General features: G+C 58.6%; 1 protein-coding gene across 2 annotated transcripts; it reads right to left on the bottom strand.

Moving 5' to 3' along the window:
* On the bottom strand, positions 1 to 27,531 carry TTYH2 (tweety family member 2). 2 transcript variants are annotated; one of them, XM_081160878.1, is made up of 14 exons: positions 27,305 to 27,531; positions 21,754 to 21,911; positions 19,028 to 19,139; positions 13,608 to 13,828; positions 10,671 to 10,766; positions 10,133 to 10,205; positions 7,335 to 7,404; positions 7,038 to 7,093; positions 6,435 to 6,527; positions 6,141 to 6,233; positions 4,771 to 4,913; positions 3,982 to 4,167; positions 3,464 to 3,542; positions 1 to 1,884 (listed from the first exon to the last, which is right to left on the bottom strand). In XM_081160878.1, the coding sequence occupies exons 1-14, from the start codon at positions 27,431 to 27,433 to the stop codon at positions 1,804 to 1,806; spliced, it is 1,590 nt and encodes a 529-aa protein (XP_081017004.1). In that variant the 5' UTR covers positions 27,434 to 27,531; the 3' UTR covers positions 1 to 1,803. The 2 variants fall into 2 exon arrangements, with proteins under 2 accessions (XP_081017004.1, XP_081017005.1); XM_081160879.1 differs by lacking the exons at positions 21,754 to 21,911; positions 27,305 to 27,531 and having other exon boundaries at positions 13,608 to 13,859; positions 19,028 to 19,115.
* Between the last annotated feature and the right edge of the window lie 254 nt (positions 27,532 to 27,785).

Raw genomic sequence — 27,785 nt, forward strand, 5'->3', positions numbered from 1 at the left:
CACATTTTAGTAGAAGTGGTTTATTTTGTCCCCCAGGGGAGGTGCACAGGTACCAGGCAGGGGTGTGCCCCCTTGGCTCCTTCAGGAAACACCCAGGGGTTATGGTTTAGTCTACACACAGTAAAAACAACTCTCTAGTCGCCAACAGGGAAACATTAAGAAGCAAGAGCTTGTCGCCTCAGTTTTTATCTGCACACGATGTGGCCACACAACGGTGCGTTTGTGGTGCTTGGTTCGCACAGGTTAATGCAGGTGAGAGCGGGGGCTGCCCTGGGGCCCCACTGTGTCATGGGGGCTTGGCTGGGGGCTGAGAACTACTCTGCTGTCAGTGTTTTGATGAGAAGGTGGCTCTTCCAAAACAGAAATAGAGTCCTTGTCCCAAGCCATGCCACCCCGTCCCAGCATTGGCACATGAGGCTGTGGGGGCTTCAGTGTTGGCCACACCAAAGACCCTAACGCTGGCTCCTCTGTGGGCGAGCAGAACGACGCGTCTTTGTTTTCTCCTGGTTAACAAGCGCCTTCTCACCTAGCAGGTAGTGCGGGGGCCTGGGACAACGGGGTGGGGACAGGGTGGTGGGGAGGTAGGGAAGACGCCTCTTTGTATCAAGACACAGCTGTCCAGCTTTGCTAAAACCTTTACTGACAAGCTTGCTTGAAGACAAAAGGGACGGGAAAGCCGTCCCAGGACCGGGCCATTCCCCTGGGCGGGACCATGCATGCTGTTTGCCCTTCCTTCCTCCCTTAAAGGGCCTCCCCCGGCGTGGGGTGAACCCACATTCCCATCCAACAGCAGCTTAGGACAGGATGTCTCACTGATCTTTATTTTGTTTAAAACCCCCCTCCCCCACCCCATATCCTTAAAGACCGGGCCGGTGTCAGCAAGATCTGAAAAGGAGTGAGCCCCAAATCTATTGTAAAAACTGGATATGCTATGAGGCTCAAGTCTTTGGATAATCGAAGTATTTAAAACACTGGAAAAAAAAGAGTTAAAGTCGCTTTCAAAGTGTCTGTTAATACCTGAGACCGTCCTATTGGTAGTGAACAAACTCCCAGCATTGAGTCTGGAATGGAGGTGAGGTGACGGCGGGCTGTGGAGAGCTGGCAGAACGGGGCAGGTTTTCACCCGCTTTCCCACTGGGTGTCACTGCAGAAGCCACCAGGCACCAGGCTGCAGTCCCTGGGCCCTGGAGCCACCAGCCTCATATGAGGAGCTCTCCAGCTCCTTCCCTCTGTGGCCCAGAAAGAGGCCACCAGGCCCTGGGAGACTGATTTGGAGTGTCGGGTCTCACTGGGGACACCACCTTCCTTAAAAGCATCTCCTGATCAGCTCTTCCACCTTCACCTGCAGGAAAATGCTACCCATCCGTGCAGCCAGAAGACAGTCAGAGAGTATTGCTTGGGCTCTGGGCTGTGCTCGCAGGAGGCACAGTCCTGGCAACAGGGCCCTGGAGCCTGACCTGGCCCCTCCTCACTGCCATTCCCCACCGGCGAGGGCGGATGCAGGAGTGAGCTCCCAGTTCCGACAGCTGAGCAGCTGGGGGTCATTTCTGGTGGGGAGAGGAGGCCAGAAGAGGGAGAGGCTGGTCCAGGTGGTGGGTCCTCCGTCTGCCTGGGGCTTTGGTCAGGATCTTGGCCAAGCCCGGGCTGATTCTGCCCAAACCTCGGCGGCTCCTCTGCGGAATCAGGAGCCTCCAGTCCTGCAAACGGCTCCCAAAGGCCTTTGGCTTCTATTGAAGAAATGCAGCTTTCGTGTGACTTCATTACAAACCAAACCAGATGGAGGAGGCAGGAACCTCTGGAGTGTTAGGCTGGAAACTCATTGCGGTAGTGCCGCAGGGGCTCATCCGCCACAGACAGGTAGGTGGCCCTCATGCTGGGCGAGTACTGCGGGGGAGAGGGGAGGGGACAGTCAGAACAGGGTCACCCCATGTTAGAGCTGGGGCAGAAACCGGCCAGCTGGGCGGTGTTATTTGGGGCGCACGTCCCCACATCTCCATGCTGTGGGCTCTTGGGTCCCCTCATGCCCCTTGCAACGGTAGGAAGGTAGGGCGAGGGGGGGTTCTTGCCCGGGGCAGGGCAGTCATCTCTGCCAAAGCAATTAGGGTTTCTGGGCAGGTTTTAATTCTGGGAGGAAGGTTGATTCTGTCCTTGAGCCTTGCAAATAAGGTCAGTTTTTGTCTCTGCTAACAGCAGGGAGAGTGGCCTGGATCTTTCAAAACAGAAGGTAATCTGAAAATTGTTTTTATCTGGCAACACGGTGCTTTGAGTAATTCGTTTCTCACAGCAGCAGCCTTCCCCTAATTATCTGTGCTCATATTAATACTAAAACCGATCTGCATTCCTGGGTCCATAGCAGTTGGTGGTGAGGAAAAGGAACGGGGGAGGCTTCCAACTGGAGAGAGGCCAGGTGGCGTTTCAAAAGTGCTGGTTGACTGGTGTGGCTTAGTGGCGGAGCGTTGACCCATGAACCAAGAGGTCACCGGTTTGATTCCTGGTCAGGGCACAAGCCTGGGTTGTGGGCTTGATCCCCAGTAGGGGGCAGGCAGGAGGCAGCCTATAGCTGTTTCTCTTTCATCGATGTTTCTATCTATCCCTCTCCCTTCCTCTCTCTCTTAACAATCAATAAAAAACCAAAAAAACAAAAACAGGTGCGGACTCTGAATGCAGGCTTCCACCCACTTGGTCTCCCGGCCTCAGGACCCTGGATGCAAGAGCTTAGCCTGGGTCAGGTGCTGTTTATCAAGGACAGCGGGGGAGGAGCTCTGGACAAAAACAGCAAGGGGGGGTCTCAGCCGGGAAAGACAGATGGTTGGTCAGAGCAGTTTCTCAACCACAACATGAGGGACTCTTGGGGGCGGTCATTCTTTATAGTAGGAGCCATCATGTGTGCTGTAGGGGGCTTAGCAGCATTCCTGGCCCCCGCCCACTAGATGCCAGCAGCAACTACCTCCAGATATGACAACCAAAAATATCAAGAGATGTGGCCAAATGTCCCTTGGGGGGCATAATCGCCCAGGGCGAGATCCACTGCTCTAAGGTATGGCCCAATGCCATCTACTCTCCACAGGACCTTTCCTGGTCCGCAGAGCAGTGGGGACAGTTCCTCCTTCCAGGTCACGAAGTGCTGTGGGGCACTTACTAAAGTAGCTTTTCTGAGTGTCCCTCCTGTAGATTATACACCTCCTGGAAACCAGGGCTGGGTCCCGTCTCTCTTCTCCAGGCCCAGCACTATGGTTTTCACCCAAAGCACTTGCTGGACACCTGTGAGCAACCTGGTCCTCCATTGATCCCATGTCCCTGGGTCGCCAGTGCTCCTAGTTTGCCAACTGGACGGTCCCTTCCAAACTACCAGGACAGGGCGGGTGAGGCACCTCGTCCTGCCAAGTAAAGGCAGAGGCTCCTTCCCCGGCAGACGCCTGGCTCAAGAACTCCTCTGCCCACCCGTTTTGGGAGCCCAGGTTACCGTGGGAGGAGGGGAGCCTCTTCCGATGAGTGGCGTGTTCTCGTAGCGTGGGTTCCCACCGAAGAGCACAGCTTGGTTCCTGCGGGGCCGAGAGGAGCTCAGGAGGGGAAGGCATGGGGAAGGGGCTCAGATTTCTACAGGAGGGTCCCATGGGTGTGCATACGGGAGTGGGGGGATGGGAACGGACCATGGATAGAGCAGGAGTGTGGGCAGGAAGAGCGCTCCGGGTGGCCCAGGGAAGAAGCAGCCGATGGGGACAGGGCCCAGGAGCAGAGCGGCCTGGAGAAATGCAGATTCTCGGCCCGGAGACCCACCCTGCAGGGCTTGTGGAGGCCCAGCACCCACAGTGGGTTCTCCCTCTGCACACGGGGATGTGCAGGGGTCACGTGACTAAATGCCCCTGGGGGCCTTCCTGCCAGCGTCCCACGGCTGCTGTGAGGGGACCCCGCTCGGCTCTCTGGACCCGCACCCATCCCCCCTGGGCTTGGCGCTGAGGGGAGGCCGGGAGCCTGCCGTACATGTACTCTGAGACGGGGGCGTTGGAGACAGTCTGCGCGGGGGGCTGCAGGCTGGTCTGGCTGTCCAGGCTGCTGCTGTAGCTGCAGAAGCTGTGAAGCGGACCCCGAGGGGGAATGTAGGCGGCAATTCGCCGGGCCTGGGGGTTGAAGGGGTCGTCATCATCGATGTCGTCATAGTATCTGTCCCTAGAATGACACATAGGATACGGCTCACCGTGAGGGGCGAGGGAGGCTCCAAGGCAGTGGGATTCTGGCGTGCTTCCCAATCTTTCCTCCCAGGACCCTCCTTCTGGCCACAGGTGTGTCCTTGAGTTTCCTCTAAAACACAGTCCTCAGCCTTGCCTCCCACAGACCACTCAGCCCATCATCCATCTCCTCCAGGCAGCCCACCATGCTGACCATGTGTGCACCGAACCTCCCTAACCTGGGTCTTGTCTGCTCTACCATTTCTTCTGTCTATCTTCTCAGTGAGACTGGAGGGCCCTGCTAACAGTGCCACAATCTACGCTTCCTGCTGTCCTGGGGCAGCCCCCCAGCAGTGAGAGCTCTCCTCATTTACATCACACCACAAAGTCTTGTGGAGGAAGAGAGGGCCAGCAAGGGAGGCCAGGCTGTGGTATGACGCTGTTGCCATCCTCAGACCCACTCCTGCCCTGGCTCCCTGGGAACCTTCCACAGAAATCCAGGCAGCCTGTCGGGACAGAATGCCTGGGCCCTCTGCTGCTCTTGTCTATCTCAGGTTGTCAGCTCTGGGCTCAGTCAGAGAAGAGCCCCCTCCAGGCAGCCCACCTGGTGGTGAAGTGCTTCCAGGCCAACAGCCCCGCACGGATCATAGTGGAGAAGGCCAGGGCAGCCAAGAGGGAGAAGAGGCCCAGGTAGAGCAAGCCCTCGATGCCATCGTAGCAGATGCCAGTGAGGGCATCCAGGTAGTCCTGGAGGAGAGGGACATGCAGTTGGAAGGGAGTGGGGCACAGCCTCAGGTCTGAGCTTGTCCCTGGAAGCCCCTCCCCTCAGCCTGGACCCTCCTCCCCTTCACATCTCCAGCACCTTGTACAGCCATTAAGGGTCCGCGCTCCGGAGCCCAACACAGTGGGGCTTCTTGGGTTCACTGTGAACACCTACTGTGTGCTAGGCACGGGAGGGTTGGCTCTGAACAAGACAGACCAGGTCATGGGGATTTGGGGGGGAGCCAGAGACAGGGGCATTTACTCTGAGGCCAGGACGGCAAGAAGGAATGGACTGCACCTTGAGCAGTGAGGCAAATGGGACAAGCCTGGCACATGCAGGAAAGAGAAAGAGGCCAGCAGGAGACAGGCTGAGATGGCGCTGGGTCAGGGCACATTTGAGAGTATAGCTGCGGGCACTGCCTGAGGGACTGGATGTGGCGCTGGAGGGAGAGGGGGCAGGGGTGACACCCCTGTTCTCAGCTCTGAAGTCAGACTGCCAGGGCCCAACAGCCAAGCCTTGACTCGCCAATCCTGGAATCTTCACTAAGTCACGCACACACACACTTATCTATAAAATTTCCCACGAAAGGATATGCGTTTCATAGTATAAATGTAAGAACTAAGTGGCATATTAATATAAAGTGCATGGAACAAGCTAAGCATAGAACCAAGTGCTCCATAGGCGGCAGCCATGAGCATTAGCGACTATCTGCTTTGTATCCACGTGGGATGTGAAAGCTGTTGACATACGCTGGCTTATTGCTTTTGGGGAGGGGGGCACACATACTGCCAGTGTGTTCCCTGCATTTGTGTCTGATAGTTCAAACTCCTGGAGAGGTGACCCTGGCATTGAAATTAGGATGTCTGATCGAAACCCAGGGAGATGGATGGGTTGACCAGATGGCCAGGAGTCTGGACAGTGGGTCCCCAGTGTTCTAGAGGTAACTGACCCAGTCCTGCCATCTCGTCCCTGGTGCTTTCACTGTGTCTCCCTGTCTCAGCTACTAGAGAAAATCAAGAAGCCAGGCACCTCTTCCACCTTCCCATTGCCCAGCTTCCTCCCCATTCCCCAGGCCTGCGGGGCACCCAGGCACTGGGCAATCTCTTGGGATGCCCAGGCAATCTTTCCTCTAGCCTCTCCTGGCTTCTCTGGGAAAACGTGGCCAGCTGGGGTGTCCCCACCCCCACTCGCCCCCAGGGCCAGCCCAGCACCTTGTGCAGCCCTCGGCAATCCAACAAGGCTGTCAGCTGGTGAAGGCTGGACTCTGAGGAGTTTAACAGGAGCTGGATGCTGAGCAGATCCTTCTAAAGACAGACAGAGAGGCAGAGACTGAGCGGCGGGGGCAGGGCTTGCAGATAAAACCACAAACAGCAGCGGGTGCACAGAGGCCTTTAAAGCCAAAGGAAGGAGCCAGACTGTGGGGAGGGAACCCTCTCCACAGCCTGGCTCCCCAAAGCCCTGGGGCTCCCCCTCTCCCAGGGTGGATGCTGGGGAGACCGCCTTACCTCTGCCGTGGGGAAGACGGGCACAGCAAACTGCAGCAGTCCTGCTACCTGGATCTGCATGGTGGTCAGCGAGCGCTGGAAGACGGTCAGCACCTGGGCCAGGAGAGACGGCAGCCCCACTGTGAGGTTCCACTCCCGCACTTCCACGCCCCCCCCCAGCTGTGGAGGACCTGTTCCCCTGCAGCCCCTCCCCTGGCTGCATCTGCACTCACATCCCTGACTATGGCTCTTCCTGTCCGCAGGAAATCTTCCCCTCATCCCTCAGGCTCCTTGAGAGCTGCAGGGTCCTCTTGCTTCTTGCTACTCCAAGCGTGGTCCTCAGACCAGCAGCACTGGCCTGGCCTGGGCCCCACCCCAGACCTACTTCACAGCATCTGCGTGATAACCACACCCTGGGTCATGGGCATCATACACGCTGACCTGTGAGAAACACTGACCTAGAAGATGCTACCCAAGAGCACTGTCACCTTCAGAGGATCACAGTGAAGCAAAGGACACCGGCCACCTCCACCTGCCTGGTCGGTGCCAGGGCCGGGGGTCTAGAGGGACCATGCTGACGCAGGGCACTGCGGGCTGGGTAGGGGCTGAGTGGGGTGGCTATACCTGCTGGAAGGGGCTGCTGACGCTCTGATTGCAATACAGGTAGTAACGGGTCACCTCTGCAAGGCAAAGACGGAGTCAGGCAGCTCACCAGGGACTGGGCCCTGGTCCATCCTCAGTGGCCATGCCACTCCCGAGCTCTCCCAGGAAGCAGGCTCTCAGAAATGGCCCAGAGGTCCAGCTGGTCCTGAAGCATGGGGTTTGGGAGGGACGGGGGGACTGCAGGGCTGAAACAGGTAAGCGGAGGCACAGTCTGGTGGGCCAGGTGGCTCGGATAACAGAGGCCCACAAACCCATTACCTTTACTGAGCCGGCCCTCTGTGATGTTTAGGATGAAGGTGTCGGGAGCTGTGCAGAAGTCACTGGTGCCCTAAGACGGGGAGAGTGGGCACTGGGTAAAGGGGCCTCCACTCCTCAGAGCAGCCAGGGTGAGCTCTGGTCCGCTGGCCGACTGCTAGGGGCCACCCCTGCTCCAGTGTGTGTCGGCCAGAGGACCAGAGCTTACCCTGCACTGCGCACATATACACTCGTGCACACACACTTACGCTCACACATACACACGGCCGTGTGCTCAGGGTCCTGGGAGAACAGCTCTATATACAAATCACTAACATGCACCAGCAACCAGACTGGTTCATTACTGCACACCAGAGTCACGGCACCCGCATGCCCGGGGGTTCCCCCACCCCGTCACTGGAGGGGCAGAGAGAGGGGGGCCAGCCCGGGTAGGGAGTGGGGAGAGAGGGAGGCACTGTCTTGGTCTGGGTCACCCCCAAGAAGTTTGGGATCCAATGAGGACAGGAGGCCCTGTCAGAGGCTCCACTAGAGATGTGGCCTGTCCGTCCCCTCCTCCCCCCTCTGGCCTGGCCTGCTCTTCACACTCCCACGAGGACTCACCTTGCCTGTCAACCAGGACACAGCCTGTGTGTGCCCCGTCCACCCAGTGGAGATGAGGACAGGGTGGGGAGGGAAAGGGCACCGAGCACAGCGGGGCGGGTGGAAAAGCCACCCAGTGCCCAGCCCAGCTGGGGGCTGAGCCTGCAGGCAGCTCCTGCGAGCAGAGGTGACGGTCTGGAGTCAGCCTGGGACCCTCACATAATGACAGTAACTATGTGGTAACCCATGGTGGCTACTGTCTAGTGAACATTTACTATATGCCTCCCACGGATTAACCACCCATCTCATCCCACCAACAAGCCTTCTAGGCAAGGGCTATGACTCTCCCCATTTTACAGACGGTAAAGTGAGGCCTGGAGAACGTCAGTGTCCTTCCCAGGAATCCACTGTGGGGAAGGAGTGCCCAGGTTCCCAGGGAGCTGCCCTCAAGTCAGTGGTGCTGTGCAGCCAAAGCTGCTGGGGCCCCTTCCCTCCCTGGGGGACAGGAAAGGCGGGGGGGGGGGGCGGGGGGTGACGGAGGGTGCAGTGTCAGTCCTCTGGACTCACAGCTCTCAAAAAAAAAAAAAAAAAAAGCTGCCCACAGTAGCCTTTGCTACTCTGCCTACCCCCTCCCGGCTCCTCCTCACCCCACTTCCTATTAAAATGCAGCAGGATCTGCTGCGAATCAAAGGCGCATTCACAGGCGCTGGCACACAGGGGCCTGACTAAACCAATTAGGGAAATGGCCTTTCTCTCAGCTCCCGGCGTTCCGGAGCACCCAGCTGGGAGATGAAATCGCCCTGGTTTCCTCAGACACTGGAGCCTGGTGAGGAGGAGCCAGGAGGAGGCTGCCTCCCCAAGGGCAGCTTATGGGGGCGCGCGGGATGCTGCGCTGCTTCCAGGGGCAGAGGCTCCCGGCAGGAGGCAGTGTCTGAGCTTCCTGTGCTTGTCGCCGAGGAGGGGTGGGGCCAGGCAGCTCTGGCCCGCAGCCACTCTCCTGGACTATGTGCAGCCCTCCCAGCAACGATGATGTCAGCATGCCTTTGAGTATGACATGCGCCATCCAACCTGGCCTTAGTATCTGAAGGGCACCCCCTTGGGACGCAAGCTTATGCCTGTCCAGTTCTCCCTCCTGCCCAAGGTGGACACTGCATGGCTGGGGGCAGAAAACCAAACAGGAGCTGCCCACCTCCTTTCCCTTCCAGACAAACTCTGCCAAAAGCTGCTAGGAGCCAAGCAGCACCAGGGTCCATTCATTCTTTGGGCACCATGGGGCAAACTGCCAGCTCCCAGGTCACTGGGCAAGGCATGAGTTTGAGTAGAGGGCTTCCAGGAGGAGCCCCATTCCTTTCTATCCAGGCAGCTAGGGCAGAACAGATGCAGGGCACAGGGTTAGTCTGTGGCCCTTGAATCAGCTAGGGACATCCCCCTAGCTGCACCTCCACTGTATTAGTCACACGGGGTTGCAAACACCTGCCCACAAGTCTTTCTTCTGCAGGCTCCCACTCAGTCAAGAACAAGCACAGCACCTGGCACCCCTGCCACCGAGCCCAGCAATGAATGAATAAAATGAATAAAATGAATGAATGAATGAATGACTCATGCACGCAACTTAACTCGAACCTTAGGTCTATTAAAGACAAAACACCTACACAGGAAGCTCCCCCACCCTGTGTTTTTTTGTTTTTAACACTTTGAGGCACCACATCCATAAACATGAATTGCTATGTGGCAGACTGGGTGAGTCCAAGGGCAAGGGGACAGAGGAAAGCTCAATGTCACACCCCACATTCCCAGTGCCCAAGGGTGTGCTGCTGAAGCCAGAGGGCTCCTCCAGCCCGAGGCCAGATCCCAGCCAACCCCGCCAGACCCAGTTACTTCTTAGAACCCACGAAGAAGTCCCAGGTCATCTGTGCATGTCCTTACAAGCAGCAAGCAGGTGGGACCAGGCAGTGGGGAGGAAAAGGGAAATGCTCCAGATGTCTTATTTGGCTCTGGCTCTAAATGCTCCATGGTCTTGGGGAAGCTCCTCCCTTTCTCTGAGCTTGTGTCCCCCTCTGAAGGGCAAGGGGGCTGGTGCGGAAGATCTAATGCCCTCCAGTTCTGAGATTCTGGCTTAGGGACAGAGATTGGAAGCTGACCCTGCCCCGGGGGCTCTGGGCAAGACACACTGACGTACCACCCGCCCCAGACGGTCCTTGTCAGAACCCTCCCCTACTCACCACGGCTGCAGTGGTGTCCGCAGCCAGGGACGCCCAGCTGAGGATCACGGCCAGTAGCCCACAGCACAGCATCCTAGGAGAAAGGCAGTCCAGGTGGGATCCAGGCAAAGGCTGGCAGGCAGGGGACCTCATGACGGCTGTCACCCCACCAACTTCAGTGCCCTTCTCTCAGCATGAACTTGCCCTCCCTGGTCCCTGCCCTGACATCGGCCCTGCCGACTGCGGGACAGGGAGAAGGAACCCAGTGCCTAGGCATAGGTCCCTGGGCCAGAGAGAGCTGAGAGGGTGCGAGCTAAGGAGGTACAGTTAGTGGTGGTGGGAGGCTCTGATGCTCAGGCATTGCTTAGTGTCCAGATTACAAGGCCAGGCTGCTGTCCCCTCCTGGCTGGGTGCTGAGGAGGGTGGAAGGTGGCTTCAGGCTGTGGCCCCACCACATCCCTTGAGCTTGGCCAGGCCCTCATCTCTCTCTCTTGGTGGCCCCGCCACTCCACATGCTCCCCCAGATCTTTGTCCCAGGCCCGCAGGCAGGGCTACTCACAAGGCCAGAAGACACCTGGAGCGCTTGGCCAGTCCCACGCAGGCGACGAGGCAGACGGCCAGGTCCAGGATGAAGAGCAGGAGGTAGGAAAGCCACCTGGGTGGGGGGTGAGGGACGGTCAGGGGGAGCAGGCAAAACTCCCCACCGGGGAGGCCAGAACAGCAGCCTCCAGGCCCACCGACCATTCGCTACCCCGCCGCCCAGAGCGGAGGTATGGGGCGGAGAAGGGGCTTCTGCCGGTCTCCAAAGGGAAGTCTTGTGCTCAGTACTTTTCTCGATGTAGGAGCCAAATAAATTCGGTGACCCCTCCTCTCCAGCAATGGTTTTCTGCTTCCCTGATACATAAAGGGGGTAACAGGTCTGGATTTGGGGTAGGAAGTGGGACGGAGCTGGGAGAAAGTGACAACGGGGTTCCTGGGTTCTTTCCACTTTTGTGAATGGAGGCCCCAAAGGGCCTGATCACAGAGCAGGGCAGGCCCACGGCAGGTGCGGTGCCCAGAAAAGGAGCTGGGGGCTCTGGGGCAAAGTGCAGAGCCCGCCCTCTAATGGGACAAGGCCACCAAGGAGCCAGTTTTCTTAGAATCAGAGTCAGAGCTGGAAGGAACCCGGGGGAACAACTGGTGTTAGGATCCCATTTGGATTGGAAAACTGTGGCCCAAGGCAGGGGAGCCTGACCCAGGAATCCCCAACTCCCCAGGAAACCTTTCATGCCAAAAGGTTTCTCCTTGCTGCCTCTCTCCCCACCAGCAGGAAACCAAGTTAGGGTTACTTCTGACTCCCCGCCTGGGACCCCTCAGCCCCACGCCTCCAGCCCTCGCCCTGTAGCCTCGTCTCATGACGTAAGGGTTCCCGGACGCAGCTCTGCCAGACGGATGCCTTTTCCCAGAGGAGCTGGGTGGTGACCCCGGGATGCATTTCCCACGGAGACGTGGGCTCCGAAGCAGCCTCGGCCCTACTCCCACGGCCCCTCCCACATCCGCCTCAGCTGCACTCCCATCCGGGAAACCTCCGCAAGAGGGTAGCGGGTGCGGGCTTTTCACGGCCTGCGGTACTTAGGAAGGCCTGGTATGAAAGTGCTAAAAAATCCTGGCTTGGCTGGGGGGCTATGCTCTAGAACCGTCCGGAAGCTGAGGCGGGGAGGCTGTCTGGGGGAGACCCATGCAGGCCAGTCCCACGCAGGCCTAAGGCTGGTTAGCTAAAGGACAGACCCGAGCAGCTCAGTGAGGGGGAGGAAGCAGGGAGAGGTGAGGACAAGGGACAGGTCATCGGCAGTGCTCAGGAGCCACAGGCGCTAACCTTGGAGGAGCCTTTGCTGCCCTGCCCTGAACGAGGGGTGGGAGTTGGGGACGGGAGTGCTAGGGGTCCCTGTCAGTCACCCAGACTGAAATAGCTTCTGAATAGTCGGCACCACCTTCCCCTCGCATTTTTAATGAAATCACCTTAAAAATAAGCTCCTTTTGCCATATAAATTCTGACCCATTTCATTCTTGCCAAAATGCCCACGTTAGGCCCTCAAGTGTACATGGTCCTCCGCGAGGTCCACTCAGAGAGAACGACAGGGTCACAACGGACGCCCGCGTTCCATCTCCCCTGACCCCTCATGACAAAAAGATTTCGAAGGCTCAGGCAATGAATGGCCCTCCTGTCACAGGACTAATCAGATGCCACTGTTTTGGGTCACGGGTCACAGCCAGTCCTTAGAAGTGGCAGTTTCTATCGGGCACCTGGGAGAAAGGCACTGTTGCACCCAGCAGGTGGGATGTTGAACCAAGGTCCCTTTCAGTCCAGATGTCCATGACATCCTGGGAGCGCAGGGGCTGGACGTGAGTCTGGGGGCTGGACGCGCTGCAGAGGGCAGGGATGGGGAGCTCTGTCCAGAGCTGGGGCCTCATGTGTTTCCTGTCAGCAGGGCCCTGCCATCTCCTACCCTGGGAAAGGCGAGAGCCCAGGCAGGGAGGTCTCTGGCTCAGTTCAGCCTGGGTGGGGCTTTCCCATAAAGGGGATATGAATCCAGAAAACCCAGTCAATTGTGCAACGTTGGGCTAAAGGTCCTGACCTTTGCAAATGGCTTGAAAAGGAGCCAACACATTGTGGGGAAGGGGGTCCAAAGAGCTGATGCTTGCAGGTCAGGATTCATTTATCTGTCCCGCCCTCGCACCTCCTCGGTGCCGGGCCCTGGGTGCGGTGACGGGCACTTCATGAGTGTGAGCTGACCTTCAGCCAGGACACACCCGGAGCCCAGGCTGCTGCCTCCCTTCCTGGCTCTCCCCAGAGTGACCTCTACTAGACCCTGCATGTGGGGGGAGGGCAGGGGGGTCCCTGGTCAGCTGAGCTGTGACCAGTGTCTTCACCTGGGATGGGGTCTGAGGAACGGGGAGGGAGGGGAGACATAAATGGGCCCTCATAAAATAGAGGGTATGAGTTAGCACAGCTGAGTATGGCCGAGGCGGGGCTGGTGGCTGCAGCCCCATCACTCGAGCTGGGGGCATCTCTGGGCTTGCCATGAGACTGCCAATAGGGGAGGCTCTGTGCAGTCGGAGAAGCCATCATCTCCCTGCCCCCCTGCACCCCTGTGGCTGAGTGTGTCGGTGTAGGGTGCCCTGCCCCTGAAACCTTGGCAGGTGAGGAACCTGTAAACCACTTTCATTTGACCCAGCACCAGCCAGGGAGAATGCTGGCCCCGGGGAGCCCCACGCAGTGTGTGGGGAGGCTGAGGCAGGTCCAGCGCTGGGATACTGGCTCTCCTGGGCCTCGGTGCCCGCCTGTCTCAGAAGGCTGGTCTACATGTCCCCAGGAGCTCTCATGTTCTCTGACTTCAGTTAATGGCTTATGGAGACCTAGTGGTGGCACTTCCCTGCCTGGGCCCCAAGACGCGGGCTCCAAAGAAGGGAGAGGTGCAGCCCTGCTGTCCCTGCTCTGCCCCCACTTGCCCCTCACCTGTAGTGCTCCACATAGCCACTCTGGTCGGCCAGCTCAGTCAGCTCGGCTGTGACCTCCGTCCACACAGGCACCCCCGACAGCTGGGCAATGATGTTGCGGGCCATCAGCTGCATGAGCTTCAGGGTCTGGAGGTAATCGCCCTGGGCAGCAAAGATCTCACTGAGCCTGGCCAGGTGCCGCTCCAGGTCCTCCTCCATCTTCCGGGTGGTGCCGGACACCTGGGGAGAGGCTGGGGGTGGGAATCTGGCCCTGGGGCGGGAGGAAGCCAGAGAGGTGTCGCCCTGGACCGACTGCAGAAGGGCTGAGTAGCCGAGGACGGCGGCCTGGGCTTGAGCGGGGGCACCTCACACACACGCGGCCCCAGCCCCGAAGGGCACAGGAGGCTGCTGCCCAGCCAGAGGCTGGAAGACAGAGGCCCCCATTACCCATCCAGCTCTTGTCCCTCCATCCAGGGGACAGGCCCCGATCTGGCCTGAACCGGGACCTGGGCTCCAAGATCCAGGCCCTGACTCTGAAGACAGACTCAGCTGGGGAAACACATGAATACCCGTGTTTCTTCCTTGCAGATTCTCTTAAAACTTTTTAGATTACAAATTCTTTCTTCGAGCAAGGAATCACATGCCTAAGCCAGAGTCCCTCTGCTGCTACCTGGCCGTGTGTTCCCACCGCGGGATTTCTAACCGCCTCGCGAGAGAAAGGCCGCTGCCCGGCTGGCGGCAGCTCAGGCTCCCGAGCCGGGTGAAGGCGGACAAGGGGGCTTTGAACTGACAGCCAGGCCCCGCTGGGGGAAGCCGGCGCCTTCTCTGTGTGCTCGTGCCCCGTCGCACGTCTGTCCTGCAGGCGGACGGACAGGCTCTAGTCCCCTGGCTGGGCCTTAAAAGCCCGGAGTTGAGCAGACCCTAAAGGAAGCAACTTGCCATTAAAAGGTGGAGAGGGGCCCTTGCCGGTTGCTCAGTGGTTAGAGCATCGGCCCTCGGACTGAAGGGTCATGGGTTCGATTCCCGGTAAAGGGCAGGTACCTGGGTTTCAGGTTTCGATCCCTGGCTACGATCAGGGCGCGTGTGGGAAGCAACCCATTTCTGGATGTCTCTCTCACATGGATGTTTCTCTCCCCCCCCCCTTCCTCCCTCTCCCTTCTCCCCCCCCCCCCCCCCCCTAGAACCAACAGAAAAAATACCCTCAGGTGAGGATTAACCAAAAAAAGGTAGGAGTGAAGGACAACGGAATGGCTGGCTGGTTACCACGGGGGAACACGGGCAGGGCTTGGCATTGGAAAGATGCTCAGACAGCCCAGAGGTCGGTCCTGGGCGAGGCCTGCTCCGGGCGCCGCACTGGCTGGGAGGGGAGGAGGCGATGTTCTGAAACTGTCACGATAAACAGACAAGCACAGCTGAGTGGAAGGGGGGTGCGGCTAGGCCCAGGCCTGGGAGGAAGGTAAAGATGACACAGGAGAGGGGGCAGGGCCCCCCACAGCAGCTCAGCGCAGAAGCAGATGGCTCCCCTTGGGCGCTTTCACATCTGCGCTGCTCTTGAGAGTTCCCGGCTCCAGAACAGAGAACAGCCCTCATTGTTTCCTTTTGTTTTATTTTTTTCAGTGTCAGCGGCTTGTTCGTTTTTGGACTTGTTCCTAATTCTCACAAGCTGGTTGAGGCTACAAGGTGGCAGAGTGCAGACGTAGCCCACAACTTAAGAGATTTGGCAGTTTTAGCTTCACGTGGCAGGGGTGTGAAACCACGTGGCAGTAAACACGGTAACTAAACATCCTTCCGAAACACTGTCCTTTTGAATTCAATATGATCAACGGACAAGTGTTTGCAGCCATAGATCCTAAGGCACCGTAATTAAATGCTAACATTACATGCAAACCTTGTATTGTATGGTATTTCCAGGTTCCTATATCACAGACGTGACAGCAAAGGGCTGTGAAAAATGATCTGTCAACGTGAGCTGTGAGACTTTACCCATCCATAGCTCTACATTTAAAAAAAAAAATCTTTACTGATTTCAGAGAGAGAAAGGGAGAGGGAGCGAGAGATAGAAACATCAATGATGAGAGAATCATTGATCGGCTGCCTCCTGCACGGCCCCTACTGGGGATAAAGCCCACAACCCGGGCACGTGACCCGGGAATTGAACCGTGATCTCCTGGATCATAGGTCGACGCTCAACCGCTGAGCCATGCGGGCCGGGCCATAGCTCTACATTTTTAACTTTTCTGTTTTCTTAAATCCCTCCTTGAAAAAAACAAAAGCCAGGAAACATCTGCCAGGCCCTCTCTTTCCTCCTGATGTCTCCTCGTAGGAAACAGAATAAAAAAAATAAAGACCACAACACTGACCTACTCTCAACGCCCCCTTTTTCCACACCACCCCGTTTTTCAGAGGTTCAGTACAGAGGTTCAGGGCTCCCGGAAGGGAGACGGGGTGGGGGGATGTCCCAGAAGTGGAACAGGGCTCTTCACCCCGGAAGACGAGCTCAGTGGACGTGGGTGGCAGCTCAGCTCCCCAAGCTGGGGCAGGGCTAGAGGCCAGTTAGCAGGTGGTGGAAGCTGTTGTCCCCTAGGATGGAAATATGATTCTGGACCAACAGCAGCAGGGTAAGCAGCTGGGAACTCATTATAAATGCAAATCCTCAGCCCCACTGACCAAAAGAATCAGAACCTCTGGGGTGGGCACAGAACCCCAGGTTTATCAAGCTCTCCATGGGATTCTGACGCAACCTCTGGGAGGCACGAAGCTCCTCTACTTAATGAGTGTGGTTTTCTAGAAGGGTGGACTCGCTAGGAATCAAAGGGGTAGAGTCTGGGCAGGTTTGGGGGGAGGAGCCCCATCTCAGATCCTTGAAGGGAAAGGCGAAGACGAGACACCTGGGATCTAGTTCTTGCTCTGAAGTACTAGCATCCAAACTGGGACAGGAATACAGCCTCCGTGCCCCAGTTTCCCCACCTGAGGGCTGCCCACAGGCCTGCCACAGGCTCCAGTGAGAGCCGGGGGGAATCACGGTGGCCCCAGGACGTGAGAGCTGAAGTCAGTGAGCTCTCAGGAGCAGTAGCACCCAAGGCCCTTACTTTAAGCTGAGACCCCGAGGGGTGAGAGGTGTGTCTGATCCCCTAGTAACTGGAGCCCAGGCCCCCTTCATTGGGGCACAGATGGGGGGCACTAGATCCAGAGAAAGGACCCACCAGCACTCCCAAATGACCTTTTATGACCCCCCCAAATCAGAGCATGTAGCTGATTCAGAACCTGGTTAGGCCAGCCTGAGCCTTGAGCCTTGAGCCTCAGCCCCCTTCCAGCGAGGCATAAGTGTGAGGCTTCTGGTCCAGGAAAGGGAACCCAGGAGGGTCCATCTCGCTCTGGTGTGGTTCTGTGTCACCTGACAAGTTCCTCAAGTCCGTCCCCCCCCCCCGCTTCCTCTCTCCTTTAAGGTGATTATAGTAATGTATATAAAATTATAGTAATTACAATAATGACACTCATTATCACAGTCACCCCAATTTGGAGGATACTTTGTAGATTATCAGGCACTTTTCACAGCGACAGTATCTTATCTGACATCATTTATCTGCTATGTGGCCTTCACCCCAGAGGAGGCGTGAGGGGGTTGTCCTCAGGATGGAAGCGGCTCCTGCTGGCTGGGTCACCACAAAAGCCTGGGGTTCCTGTCCTCACTTTCCAGAAACGGTGAAGATGAAGAGGGGTGGACCTCCAGGGACACACAGAATGCTTCCCTTTGGGAATGTGGGGCATTTAGAGGCATGGGGCTGCTGTGGATGTGCAGACCTGGCCCTGAGTGTCCATCCCTCACTCGGGTGCGTGGGCCCAGCCCGGGCTCTTGTCCCAGCTCACCTCCCCGTGGGGTAGGGGCATGGGGAACTCAAATGTTCCCATGAGGGCAGCTCTGGGGCTTGCTCTCTTCCTGCACCCCTCGGGGAGACAAGGGCCATGCCTCATCATGGTCACAAGTCAGCCAGTGAAGGTCATGGCTCTGGGGCTCCCCTGGGCAGGGCATTCTCCTTTCGGGGCTGAGTCCTGACACTGGTGCATGGCGGGAGAGGGGGAGAAGAACCCCAGAGGCAGTAACCGTGGGGCCCCTTCTCCACCGGGCAGACGTGAGGGCGGCGGGGCCCAGAGGGTGAGCTCCCTGCAGGCCACGTGTATCCTGGTCTGCCGCTGGCCACTCTGCATTCAGCCCATGAGGCTGCCCTCAGCTCCCCATCCCGGCCGCTTCTCCCTCACCCCACAGAGCTGCCCAAACCCGGTGTTCAGAGAGCTCTCAGTCCCCAGGGCTGGGTCCCAGTGGACACAAGGTGTGGACAGACAAGCTCTGCAGGAGGGCTGGGCCCTGGTCAGGTATGTGACCCTCAGCTCCCCAGAAAGTTCTCTAGGTCAGAGCCACCGTACCCTGCCCTCCTGGGTGCTGATCAACAGCTTAGCTGTCTCTTTAATGAGAGCCCCTCCTAAAGGGCTGGGGGATTAAGCTTAGAGGAGCTTACGGGCGGAGGGGCAATGAGGTCAATTCCTCCTCCAGCCTCCTGTTCCAGCGGGTGCCAGGACTGTCCAAAGGCTCTGCTGGGGGCTGCCTCTCACGATTGAGGCTCTGACACAAACAGGCCACCCGTTCAGGTCACCCTCTGCTGGGCCAGAGGGGGTGGGGAACAGCCCGATGTCCAAGGACTAGTTTCCCCGACAGCTGCCCTCCTAGGGCACCGGGGCTGCCACGGGGTGGCCTAAAAATCAGCCCCACACACCTGGTGCTTCCAGCGAAGGTGAGGTGCACTTGGGGGCCAAGGTCTACATTTGAGAAAACCCAGATTCCCCACCCTCCCAGTCTCTGTCGCTCGGGCCAAAGGATCAGCAGAGTAGCTGTTTCGTTCCTGAAAAGTCCGACATCTCCTCTGGCCAGCCCAGCACAATCCTTCACCCTGAGCCCCCAGCTGAACCCACGGCGCCCAGGAGCCAGAGCCCAGAGGACACCTCTCCGAGGGCCAGGCAGTCTCACCACCCCAAGGGGCACTGACTTATTTTTGAAGAGTTTTCTCCTTGACACCTCCTGGACCCCACGATACTCTACACACAGCACTTAATGTGAACATAGAAACACCGTGGGGCCCATTTTCCAAGTTCAGGTCTCCCTGGCCGAGTAGGAAAGTGGTCAGCCCTTCTGAAGGTGGATATGATTTGATCCCACGGTGGCCCCTGAAGCCCACCAGGACCTCCTTTGGCCCTCACACCCCTGCCACCCCTCCCACCCGGGGAGCAGAAACTGCCTGTTTGCTCCTGGCAGGACCACCTGCAGCCCCAAATGGAGTCCAGCCTCCCCCCCCCAGCCAAGCCGGCTGGGATCTGACTTGGGCCCTTGTTCTGATCACACTGACCTCACGGGCCGCGCCCGGCCCAGCCAGCAGCCCAGAGCCTTACCAGCACATCGATCCCAGAGAAGGTGTGGTTCGCGTTGTCCAGGGAGTAGATCAGCTGGTACACCCCATCGCTGGTCTCGCTGTTCCCGTAGAAACCAACGCCCACGGCAGCACTATGGGCAAGACCCCAAATGAACTTAGAGGTGACACCAGAGAACTTTTTTAATGTACTATTTTTAAGAGTAGTTTAGGTTCACAGCAAAATCGAATGGAAAGTTCAATTACCCGAATACCTCCTGCCCCCACCCCCCATTCCCTCACTGTCAACAGCCCCACCAGTGTGGGCCATTTATTATAATCGATGAACCCACACTGACACGTCACTATCACCCAAAGTCCAGAATGAACATTAGGTTCGCTCTCGGTGTTGTACATTCTATGGGTTTGGACAAGTGTATGACATGTGTCCACCACTAAGCATCACACAGAGTAGTCTCACTGCCCTAAAAATCCCCCGTTATCGAACAGAGGTGAAGGTTCAGAGCGAGCTTGTCCCTGGCCTGGCTGCCCAGCTCTACAGCACAGTGCATTTAGGCAGCAGGGAAATACTCCTGCTCCAGTCCTGTGACTCGGAAGGCTGAAGGACTGTTGGCCCAGGACCCCGTATCTTTGCCAGCTACCCAGGTGACTGACACAGGTGGGCTTGGGGACCAATGAGGTCTCCTGAAGCCACACTTGTATCTCCAAGAGTCAGGGACTCCCCCTCTATTCTCCATCCTTCCCACTCCGTCCCTGTGCCCCCATGAGGCAGCCTGTCTTATGGAAAACCTCCAGGTTTAGAAAGTTCCTTCTTACACTGAGCCGAAGCCTACCTCCTTAAGCCAGGCACCCACTGGTTCTGGGGTGTCCTCCGGGGCAGCCAGGAATAAGCCTCCAATTCTGCAACACACCCTGTCAGACACCTGAATGTGTCTCCCTGTCATCCTTTCTCTTCTGCTCCCCAAGTCTACATCATTGTCTTCTAGGTTGCACTCTAACTGATGAACATTGCCCTTAAGCGTGGCCTGGGTGAGGTGCCCGAGCCAAGGTCGTCCACCAACTCTGAGTGCAGGGTGGGGGTGCTGATGTCCTGAGCCCTCCTCTCCCCCCTGCTGGCCTGGTGGTCCACAAACCCCTGGACTTCTTCACGGGAACTGCCTCAAAGCCCAATCTCTCCTCCCTCCTGCAGCATTGAATTGGTTTTTGTTCCGTTTTAACCCAAACTAGAGCTTTAAACCCATCTCTGTGACGTTTCATCTGGTTGGTTTTAGTCCAACATTCCAGGCTGAACAAATCATCTCTGATCTCGCCCGTCATCTATCGCATTTCTCTGACCCACCAGTGGGGGCCATCTGAACACTCATTACGAAGCTTCCTGCGTTTTCAATCAAAACATTAATCCTGGGGCTGGGGGGGGGGGGTATGTGTAAGCTTTTCCTTTTTCCTTTAAACAGCAAAGGAGCCAGGCTGGAGTCCCCCAGGAGACTGTATAGAAACCTCCCTCCAGGTGCCCTGGACCCTAGCTCACTGTTCCTCAGGAAGTGGTCCAAGGACCATGGGACAGAATCACCTCGAGTGCCTGTGAAAGGTACAGGGCACCAACCCTGAGTCCATGTGTCAGTGTGGCCTGGCAATGGGCCTTTCCCAGGACACGGGAGATGCAAGGAGGCAGAAATGGTGCCCGTCTTTCTCACCACTGGCTCCCTCTTGCCTGGCACAAGTCACATGCAGAACATGCCAAGGGCACCCTGCACTCTGCACTCCTGTGTCGAGTTCTCCTTCAGCGGCAGGTAACTATTACTTATTAGAGCTGACCCTCCAAAGTCATTTTTACTGATCTACAGTTGTCGTGTTGAGCCCCGCCACCTGTCTCGCCCAGCCCTGGGCCCCACCTGTGTGCTCAGCGCTCGTCACCCCTGCGACACTGCGGGCAGGACCGGATGGTGAACGCGCCCTAACCGGGAAGCTGCAGTGACGAGGTGCGCCTCCTGGGATGGGAACCCAGCGTCCTCACTCCCAGGCCCACGGTGTCCTGTCTGCCTCCCCCTGCAGGAGTCACTCCTGCTATGGCTTTTTGCATGCAGCGGACACTAAGCAACAAGGGCCTCTACCCCTTGAGGGTGACCACTGCCAGGAGGTCTCAGGATAGACCTGAGGCTTTTGGAAAAACCTCTTCAGGTACAAAAACAAGAAAAATGCAACCAGTCACAGCAGGGCAGCGTGGGTGTGGACACGCCAGGCAGCGCGGGCTCTTGCCTGCAGTTAGAAATGCCCGCTTCTTCATCCGCAGCAAGGAAGCCCCGTGGATTGCGGTAAGAGCTATTGATCTTGCGAGAAGATGGAATTTATCTGGGCTGGAGTCAGGCCTTCTCTGACCTCACAGGCTCCAGGCAGCAGCTGGGAGGGGACAGGGACTCAGAGAGCAGAAATGCCCTCAGCTTGGGAATGCCACCCAATAAACTGCTCAGAGAGCAACCTGTGGGGCTGCCAGGCATGGCCTTGCCAGGCTGGACAGGCTCACAGCTGGGCAGGGGAAGGGGCACACTACAGAGGCCCCCATCACCACTCCAGGCACCCGATTCCTGTCGCCTGGCAAGGAAAGGGACAGCACTCACCCTAGGGACAGGCTCTCAGATCGAGGTACTCAGAGCCCAGTCAGGAGAACGTGGCCAGAAAGCTGATGAATCAACCACTTGGGGTTTGTTGGGGGCTGGTGGAGCGTCAGGCCCAGCACAAGGGGACACTCACCAACAGACGAGCCCGGCCACCACGGCTGACCAGGTGACACAGCAGGACTTGTGCCCCTTGGTCCGTCTGCAGCAGCATGCACAGATCAGGTAAGCCGTGAGGAAGATGAGGTTCAGGACCAGGCAGCCGGCAGCCACCAGCCCCAGGAACAGCAGCGACTGCAGAGGGAGAGGCATGGTGTCAGCAGCACTGGCCCCGTGGGGGGGTGGGGGGAGTGGCTGGGAAGTGCTCTCTGCTCCGGCCTGGAGCTCCCACAGGGTAATGGGTGTAGGAACCAGGGCCCAGCCATTCGTGCTCCAGACCTGGGGCTGGGCTGGGTCGGGAGGACCCGAGAACCGGTGAATGGGCTGCGGTCAGCTGAGCAGGTGAGGGGCAGCCCCCAGATGTGTGGCTGACACACCTGGATGAGACTCAGACGAGGCCCTGTCTGATGAGATGCTCAGAGCCGCACAAGGCAGGAGGGCCAGTCTGGCGTATCTGCTTCCTCTGAGCCTAGTCCTAGGTGTCGGGGTCCATCAGAGAAAACAGACAGCATGTGCTAGGGGAGGGGAAATGTCAGGACATGCACCTATGGAGTCCCTCTCACCACATCCTGAACGGGACAGCGACCCCACCATGCCAATGGCAGCAGCAAAGCCCAGGATTCTGAAGTGGGTAGGAGGTGCTGTCTCAGGCCCAGCGAGGACCTCAGGGTCCTGCAGAGGGAGCTGCTCTCTGTCAGGCCTGTGCCCTGCTCCATGCCCTCCAATCTCTTGTTGCAGCTAGATGGGCACCAGATGCCACCAGGATTGGTGGCCGCCAGCCAGGGCTGGACCTGGCTGTAAGTCAGGCTCCTGGGGTGATAGCCTCACCCAGCTTCCCACGTGCCCTGAGTGGACCCTGGTCCAGAATTCCCAGTGCTCCAGTCTGGGATGTCAGGGCAGGAGGCTGTTTTGGGGACCCCCATGCTGGTGGCAGCCATCAGCAGAGTGGGCGAGATGTCAGGCCCTTTGGGTCTAAGGGGGGGAGAAGCCATGTGCAGGAGGCAACCAGGAGAAAAACACCAGGGGACAATTCTGAAAATCAGAGGCTGGGGCTGCAGTCCTGGGGCTGTTTTCAGGGGCGAGGGCACCTGCTGGGTCCACCCTGCCCTTCCAGGGCCTGCTCAGCGTGGGCCTCTGACCTCCTGGGAACCTGTCCTGCGCATGGCTGCAGGGCCTCTCCGAGCCGGGCAGCTGGTCCCAATTAGGTCGCGGAAATGCAATCCAGCGGGGAGGCCTTGCTGGGAAGCCCAAACCTGCCCAAACACGGAGGGCGTCGTTAGCAGTTTACCTCGGGAACTCGCCCAGGTCCTGGGAGGACAAGGGTGGGACAGGGCAGAGGGGCTGGGAGAGGAGGTGGGAAGGGAAGACGAAAGAAGGAAGGTGGGGGAAGAGGAGGAGGGAAGTGGAGGGTTAACCAGCAGCACCCTTGGGTCCCTGCCGCCCTCTAATAGGCAATTATCTTCCTGCCTCTGAGGAGCACTGTGAGTCCCACGTGCACGGGAGGGGGGAACGGGAGAGGGAGCCAGGAGCTCTGCTCACAGTCTTGCTCTCACGGAGCCTGGAAAGGACAATTTACCCTGTCACCGGCACCTCCCACAGTGCCCTGCAGCCACGGCCACCTCCTTTCCCACCCCATCACCTTGCCCACAGCCCCCACATCAGGGCTCAGTCCCAGGCTCTCCTCATCGAAGTGGCTTTGGTCAGTTCTGGTTTGAGAAACCCAGAGCAGAGACCCAGGCCCCAGGCTGGGGGCAGCAGGGACCGATTTGCATTCTGGGAATGCTGAGGCTAGAACTGGACGCCAAGGGGCTTCTGTGCTTAGTAGCGGAGGGGCAACAGCCTGAGCCCCCTTTACCCCAAGACCCTAGGAGACAGAGTGAACTAACCTAGGGGTGAGGCCAGAGGGAGGGAAGCTGGAGCCCAGGATTGGGAAGGGTTAAGTGCCTCCCCCAGCCAGCCCTCCCCCTGCCCCCCCCCAGGGTGAGTGGGGGTGGGGGTGCATCGTGATTGTCCGATGACCATGACTCAGTGTTTAGGCTGGATGAATGGCGCTTCCTCATGCCAACCGTGGCTCCTCTCAAATCCTTCCTGGGGGCTCCCTGCCTGGCCTTTCTTCCTGAGACCTGCCCCCAAGTCAGGAAAGAGGGATAGTGAGGGGAGCCCGTAGCTCTGGGTCTAGCCCCAACTCTGCCCCTCCCCTGGCCTGGGGACACACGCTTGGCACTCTCTGGGGAGTCTATAAGCAGATCCACCCAAAGTTAAGACATGAATATACATGCCAAATATATCAAGTTACAAACATCGCTGCTTCTTTATGCGTGTCCCAGAGAACGGTCTGACTACCGGTGCAGAAGAGGACAGGAAGTGCATGCGTGGCTCCGGCATGGTGACAGCAGCAGTGGTGAACATCTGCACGGCACTGTGGAGCTCACTAAGACATCAGTACCTTTCAAGTACATTCGCTCACCAGTGTCTGGGCTCCTCGTGAGCGAGGGCAGTGAATGGTGACAGTGGCAACTTAAGGAGGAAAGTGAAGTGGGAGACACAGCTGGAGGCGGTGCCAGGTGCCCTTTCTGTTGTCCCCAACTCTGTCCAGGGGACACCTGGCCAGCCGGGGTCTCCTCCCCAAGCAGTGCTTGTGGCAATCGATGATGAGCCGGGCATGGGCCACATGCTTTATAGCCACTAACTTATTGTGTCCTCTCCGAGGTAGGAATCATCTCCACCTCCACTCCTCGCCTGTCAAAGGGGGGAAGACTCAGGCTGGGAGTTCTGGGCTGCTTCCCCTCTGGACACCTCCCAGCGGTGCAGTGAAGCTGGGGGCCCAGGGGCCAGGGCTCCCTTCTGCACCCTGCTCAGCTTACCTGGCTCTGCTAAGTCCAGTGTGACCTCCCCAGGACCTGAGAAAGTCCATGGGGGTGGAGGAGTGGAAGGACACTCTATCGGGGGCTTCCATTGCTCCCCAAGGCCCCAGAAAGTGAGTGGGAGCCCCTGCTTCCTCAGGGAGGTTTGGGAACTGAGTTTACACAGGATATTCCATTTACCAGGTGACCGATCTGCTCTTCAGTCACCTCTACTCTTTTAAGACGCCCCTTTGCCTTCTAGATCCTTGCACAACACAACTCATCTCCTCCCCTGAGCACTCCTCCAGGCCTGCACCTGCGTTCCCATCTCTACATAGGCTTTGGTGCGCACCACCCCCCTCCCCGCACCACAAGTTGTTGTTAATTTTTGCATGTTTTTCAATCTTCTCTGGTCTGGTAGATTTCTTCCCTCTGTTTCCCATGTGGGGTACGTACTTGAACACACTGCTGAACCTCAACACCTGTCCGTGTAATGATTTATATCACTGGGTCCTACTATGTGCTCTGGGACTCTTTATGTACTAAGCATGTTACATGGGACATCCCACTTAATACTTGCAGGTGAGGGAAGTGAGGCTCAGAGAGGTACAGACACCTGTCACAGTCACACAGTGACTCAGACAGCCGGATGGCAGAGCCCTAGCCCCAGGCCCTGGCTGCTTTGGTCATCGCGTCACCTGGGTCTGACAGAGAGCTTGTTTCCCATCAGGTTTGCTGGGTGCTGACATGACAGACAGCAGAAGGCGTCCAGTCCAGGGAGTTAACTGGCCTGCTGCCTGACTGGCTGTGGCTGCTGCTCACAACAAAGGGGATGTCCAGGAGAGACAGTGGGGAGAAAACAGGGGAACTTACCAAAATAGGACCGCCTTAAATAACCCAGAGCCAGACTTCCCATCCTGGCCTAGCACATCGAACTCATCTCCCACTCAGTGTCCTTAAGAGGCCTACATGGGACAAGGAGTGTGGGGGTGGGGCTGGGTGTCCAGCTGCCCAGAAGCAGTGGCCCACAGGAAGGGGATGCCCTCTGGAGTCATCTGATACCCAGCACAATGTGCCAGGCTCCAAACCCTGGGAGGAGAGGGGCAGGGCTGTGAGTGGGTCCTTCTGGCTCAAATGCCACCTTTCCAGAGCACTAAGGGGGATGGGGCAGGCTCAGGCCGTGCTAGCCACAGCTCCTAGACAGACAGGTGCTGTTTCTGGTGGCCTGTGGGGTGAGGGAGTGCCCCCCCCCCCCTCCTGACACCTGGAGATCTGCTTGACCCAGAGAGGAGTTTAGATTTCCTCCAGCCAAGAGGAGAAAACTATGGTTATCCTGGGTGCAGGGTTTGGGACACACACACAACACAGCTGTCTCTGAAATCATATCCGCCTCGCTTCACGCCTGCAGAAGACTCCCCGGAGCTGTCTCCAGGCAGTGGCATTCCCAGGCACACTGACTTCCACAGGCAAACACAGATTAGGAGGGAGGGGAGCCAGGCAAACCCCAGGAACTGCCCCTTTCCAGGCAGGGAGGGTCCTGATTCTCCCTCCTTCCCAAAGAGCAGCACTATAGGCCTGGGACCTGAGGGCCACAGGAGTTATTGTTAGATTCCTAGTCAACTAACTACCCTGCACACTCTGCAGGTCAGGATCCCCATCCCCAGCTCTTCGGGAGAAAGGCCTGGCTGGCGAGGAAGAGGCAGGCAGCTGAGTCCAGGCTCAGCCTCCAGCGGGCGGGACTGGCCCCACACAGGGAACTGGTGCCCAGAGAACCTGACACCGCAGGCAGAGGCGGCAGGGGTCAAAGTCCCGAAAAGGGCCCATAGCTCTGAACAAATGGGCCCTGCCCCGGCAGCCCGGCCAGAATCTTTGTCCCCGAAGAGAAGTGCCCCGGGCTAGGCCAGACCTGAGAGGGCTGGGAGATTCCGCAGCTCTGCCTGGGCTGGGAGCACCCATCCCGCTGTGGGGTACAGAGACCACAGAGGGCAGGGCCAGCAGAACAGGGAAAGGTCAGACGTGCGAGGAGGAGGGAAGTGGCCCGCCAAGACCCCAAAAATCCAGGGTCTAGAGGGTGTGTTTGTAGCTGGGGCAGGGGGAGGGCAGGGCCGCTGGCGAGGCCGGGCTGACCGGGGCCAGCTTTCTTTCCACTGCGGTTTCCAGAGCATCAGGGGAAGGCACCCCTGCCGCCGCCCCCACCCAGCCGCCTTCCTGGAGCGGCCCAGGAAGAGGTGTTGGCAGCGGCTCCCACCCCGCAGGCAGACGCGGGGGAGGAGGGGACGCTCCAGTTAGTTTCTGCCCAAACTTCTCCCAGGTCGCCCGGCCCCGGGAAGACACTGCTTGTCCTGAAACCGCAGAAGAAGGAAAACTCCGGGAGTCCCTCCGCCAGCGCACAGGAAGGACCCGGGTCCAGGCGCAGACGTCCCCAACCCGCCCTCGCGCCCTCCCACCCCGCGCTCAGCCCCACCCCTGCGGGCAGCTTCCGCGCCCCTCCTCCCCTCCCACCACCGGCTCCACTCCAATCTTTCCAGTTTTCCGGGCCCACGAGGTTCCCAAACCCGAGGGCCGAGGCCTGAGGGTCCGGGGGAGAAGGGAAGAGGGGTGAAGGGCCGGGCTGCGGCGGAGGAGGGAGGTCGGAGAGGCTGCGCGGGGACAAGGGGTGGCCGGCTCGCGGCGGCGCGGACTCACCTCCTGGTAGTTGGCGTCGCGGGGGCTGAAGGTGCTGTCCACGCGCTGCAGGCGCAGGTCGAGGCGCGGGACCCGGTGCAGCCACACCACCCACCAGGGCGCGGTGTACTCCAGGCGGGCGGCCGGCATGTCTCGGCCGGACCGAGCCAGCTCGCCGAGGCCACCGTGGCCGTAGCCGCCGCCGCCGCCGCCGCCGCCGCCCGGCCCCGCACGCGCCCGCCGCCGCAGACCCCGCCCCGGCCCCGCCCCGCCCCGCCCCGCCCCGCCCCAGGCTTCGCCCCGCCCAGGTCCCCGGCCGGCCCCGGTCTTGGCCCCCGCCCCTGGGGCGCGCAGGGCTGCGGGGCAGCAAGCCCAAGAACCCATTTGTGGTCTGGGATCTGTCCTGGCCCCGTGGAAGAGAAGGGTGGGAGAAGTGAAAACAGTCCCGGAACGCTGCAAATCTGTCTTTAATAGTCTGTAAGTCCCCGGGCTTCTCGTGAAT

The sequence above is a fragment of the Miniopterus schreibersii genome, assembly GCF_964146895.1.
Source record: "Miniopterus schreibersii genome assembly, chromosome: 16".
Lineage (NCBI taxonomy): Eukaryota > Metazoa > Chordata > Mammalia > Chiroptera > Miniopteridae > Miniopterus > Miniopterus schreibersii.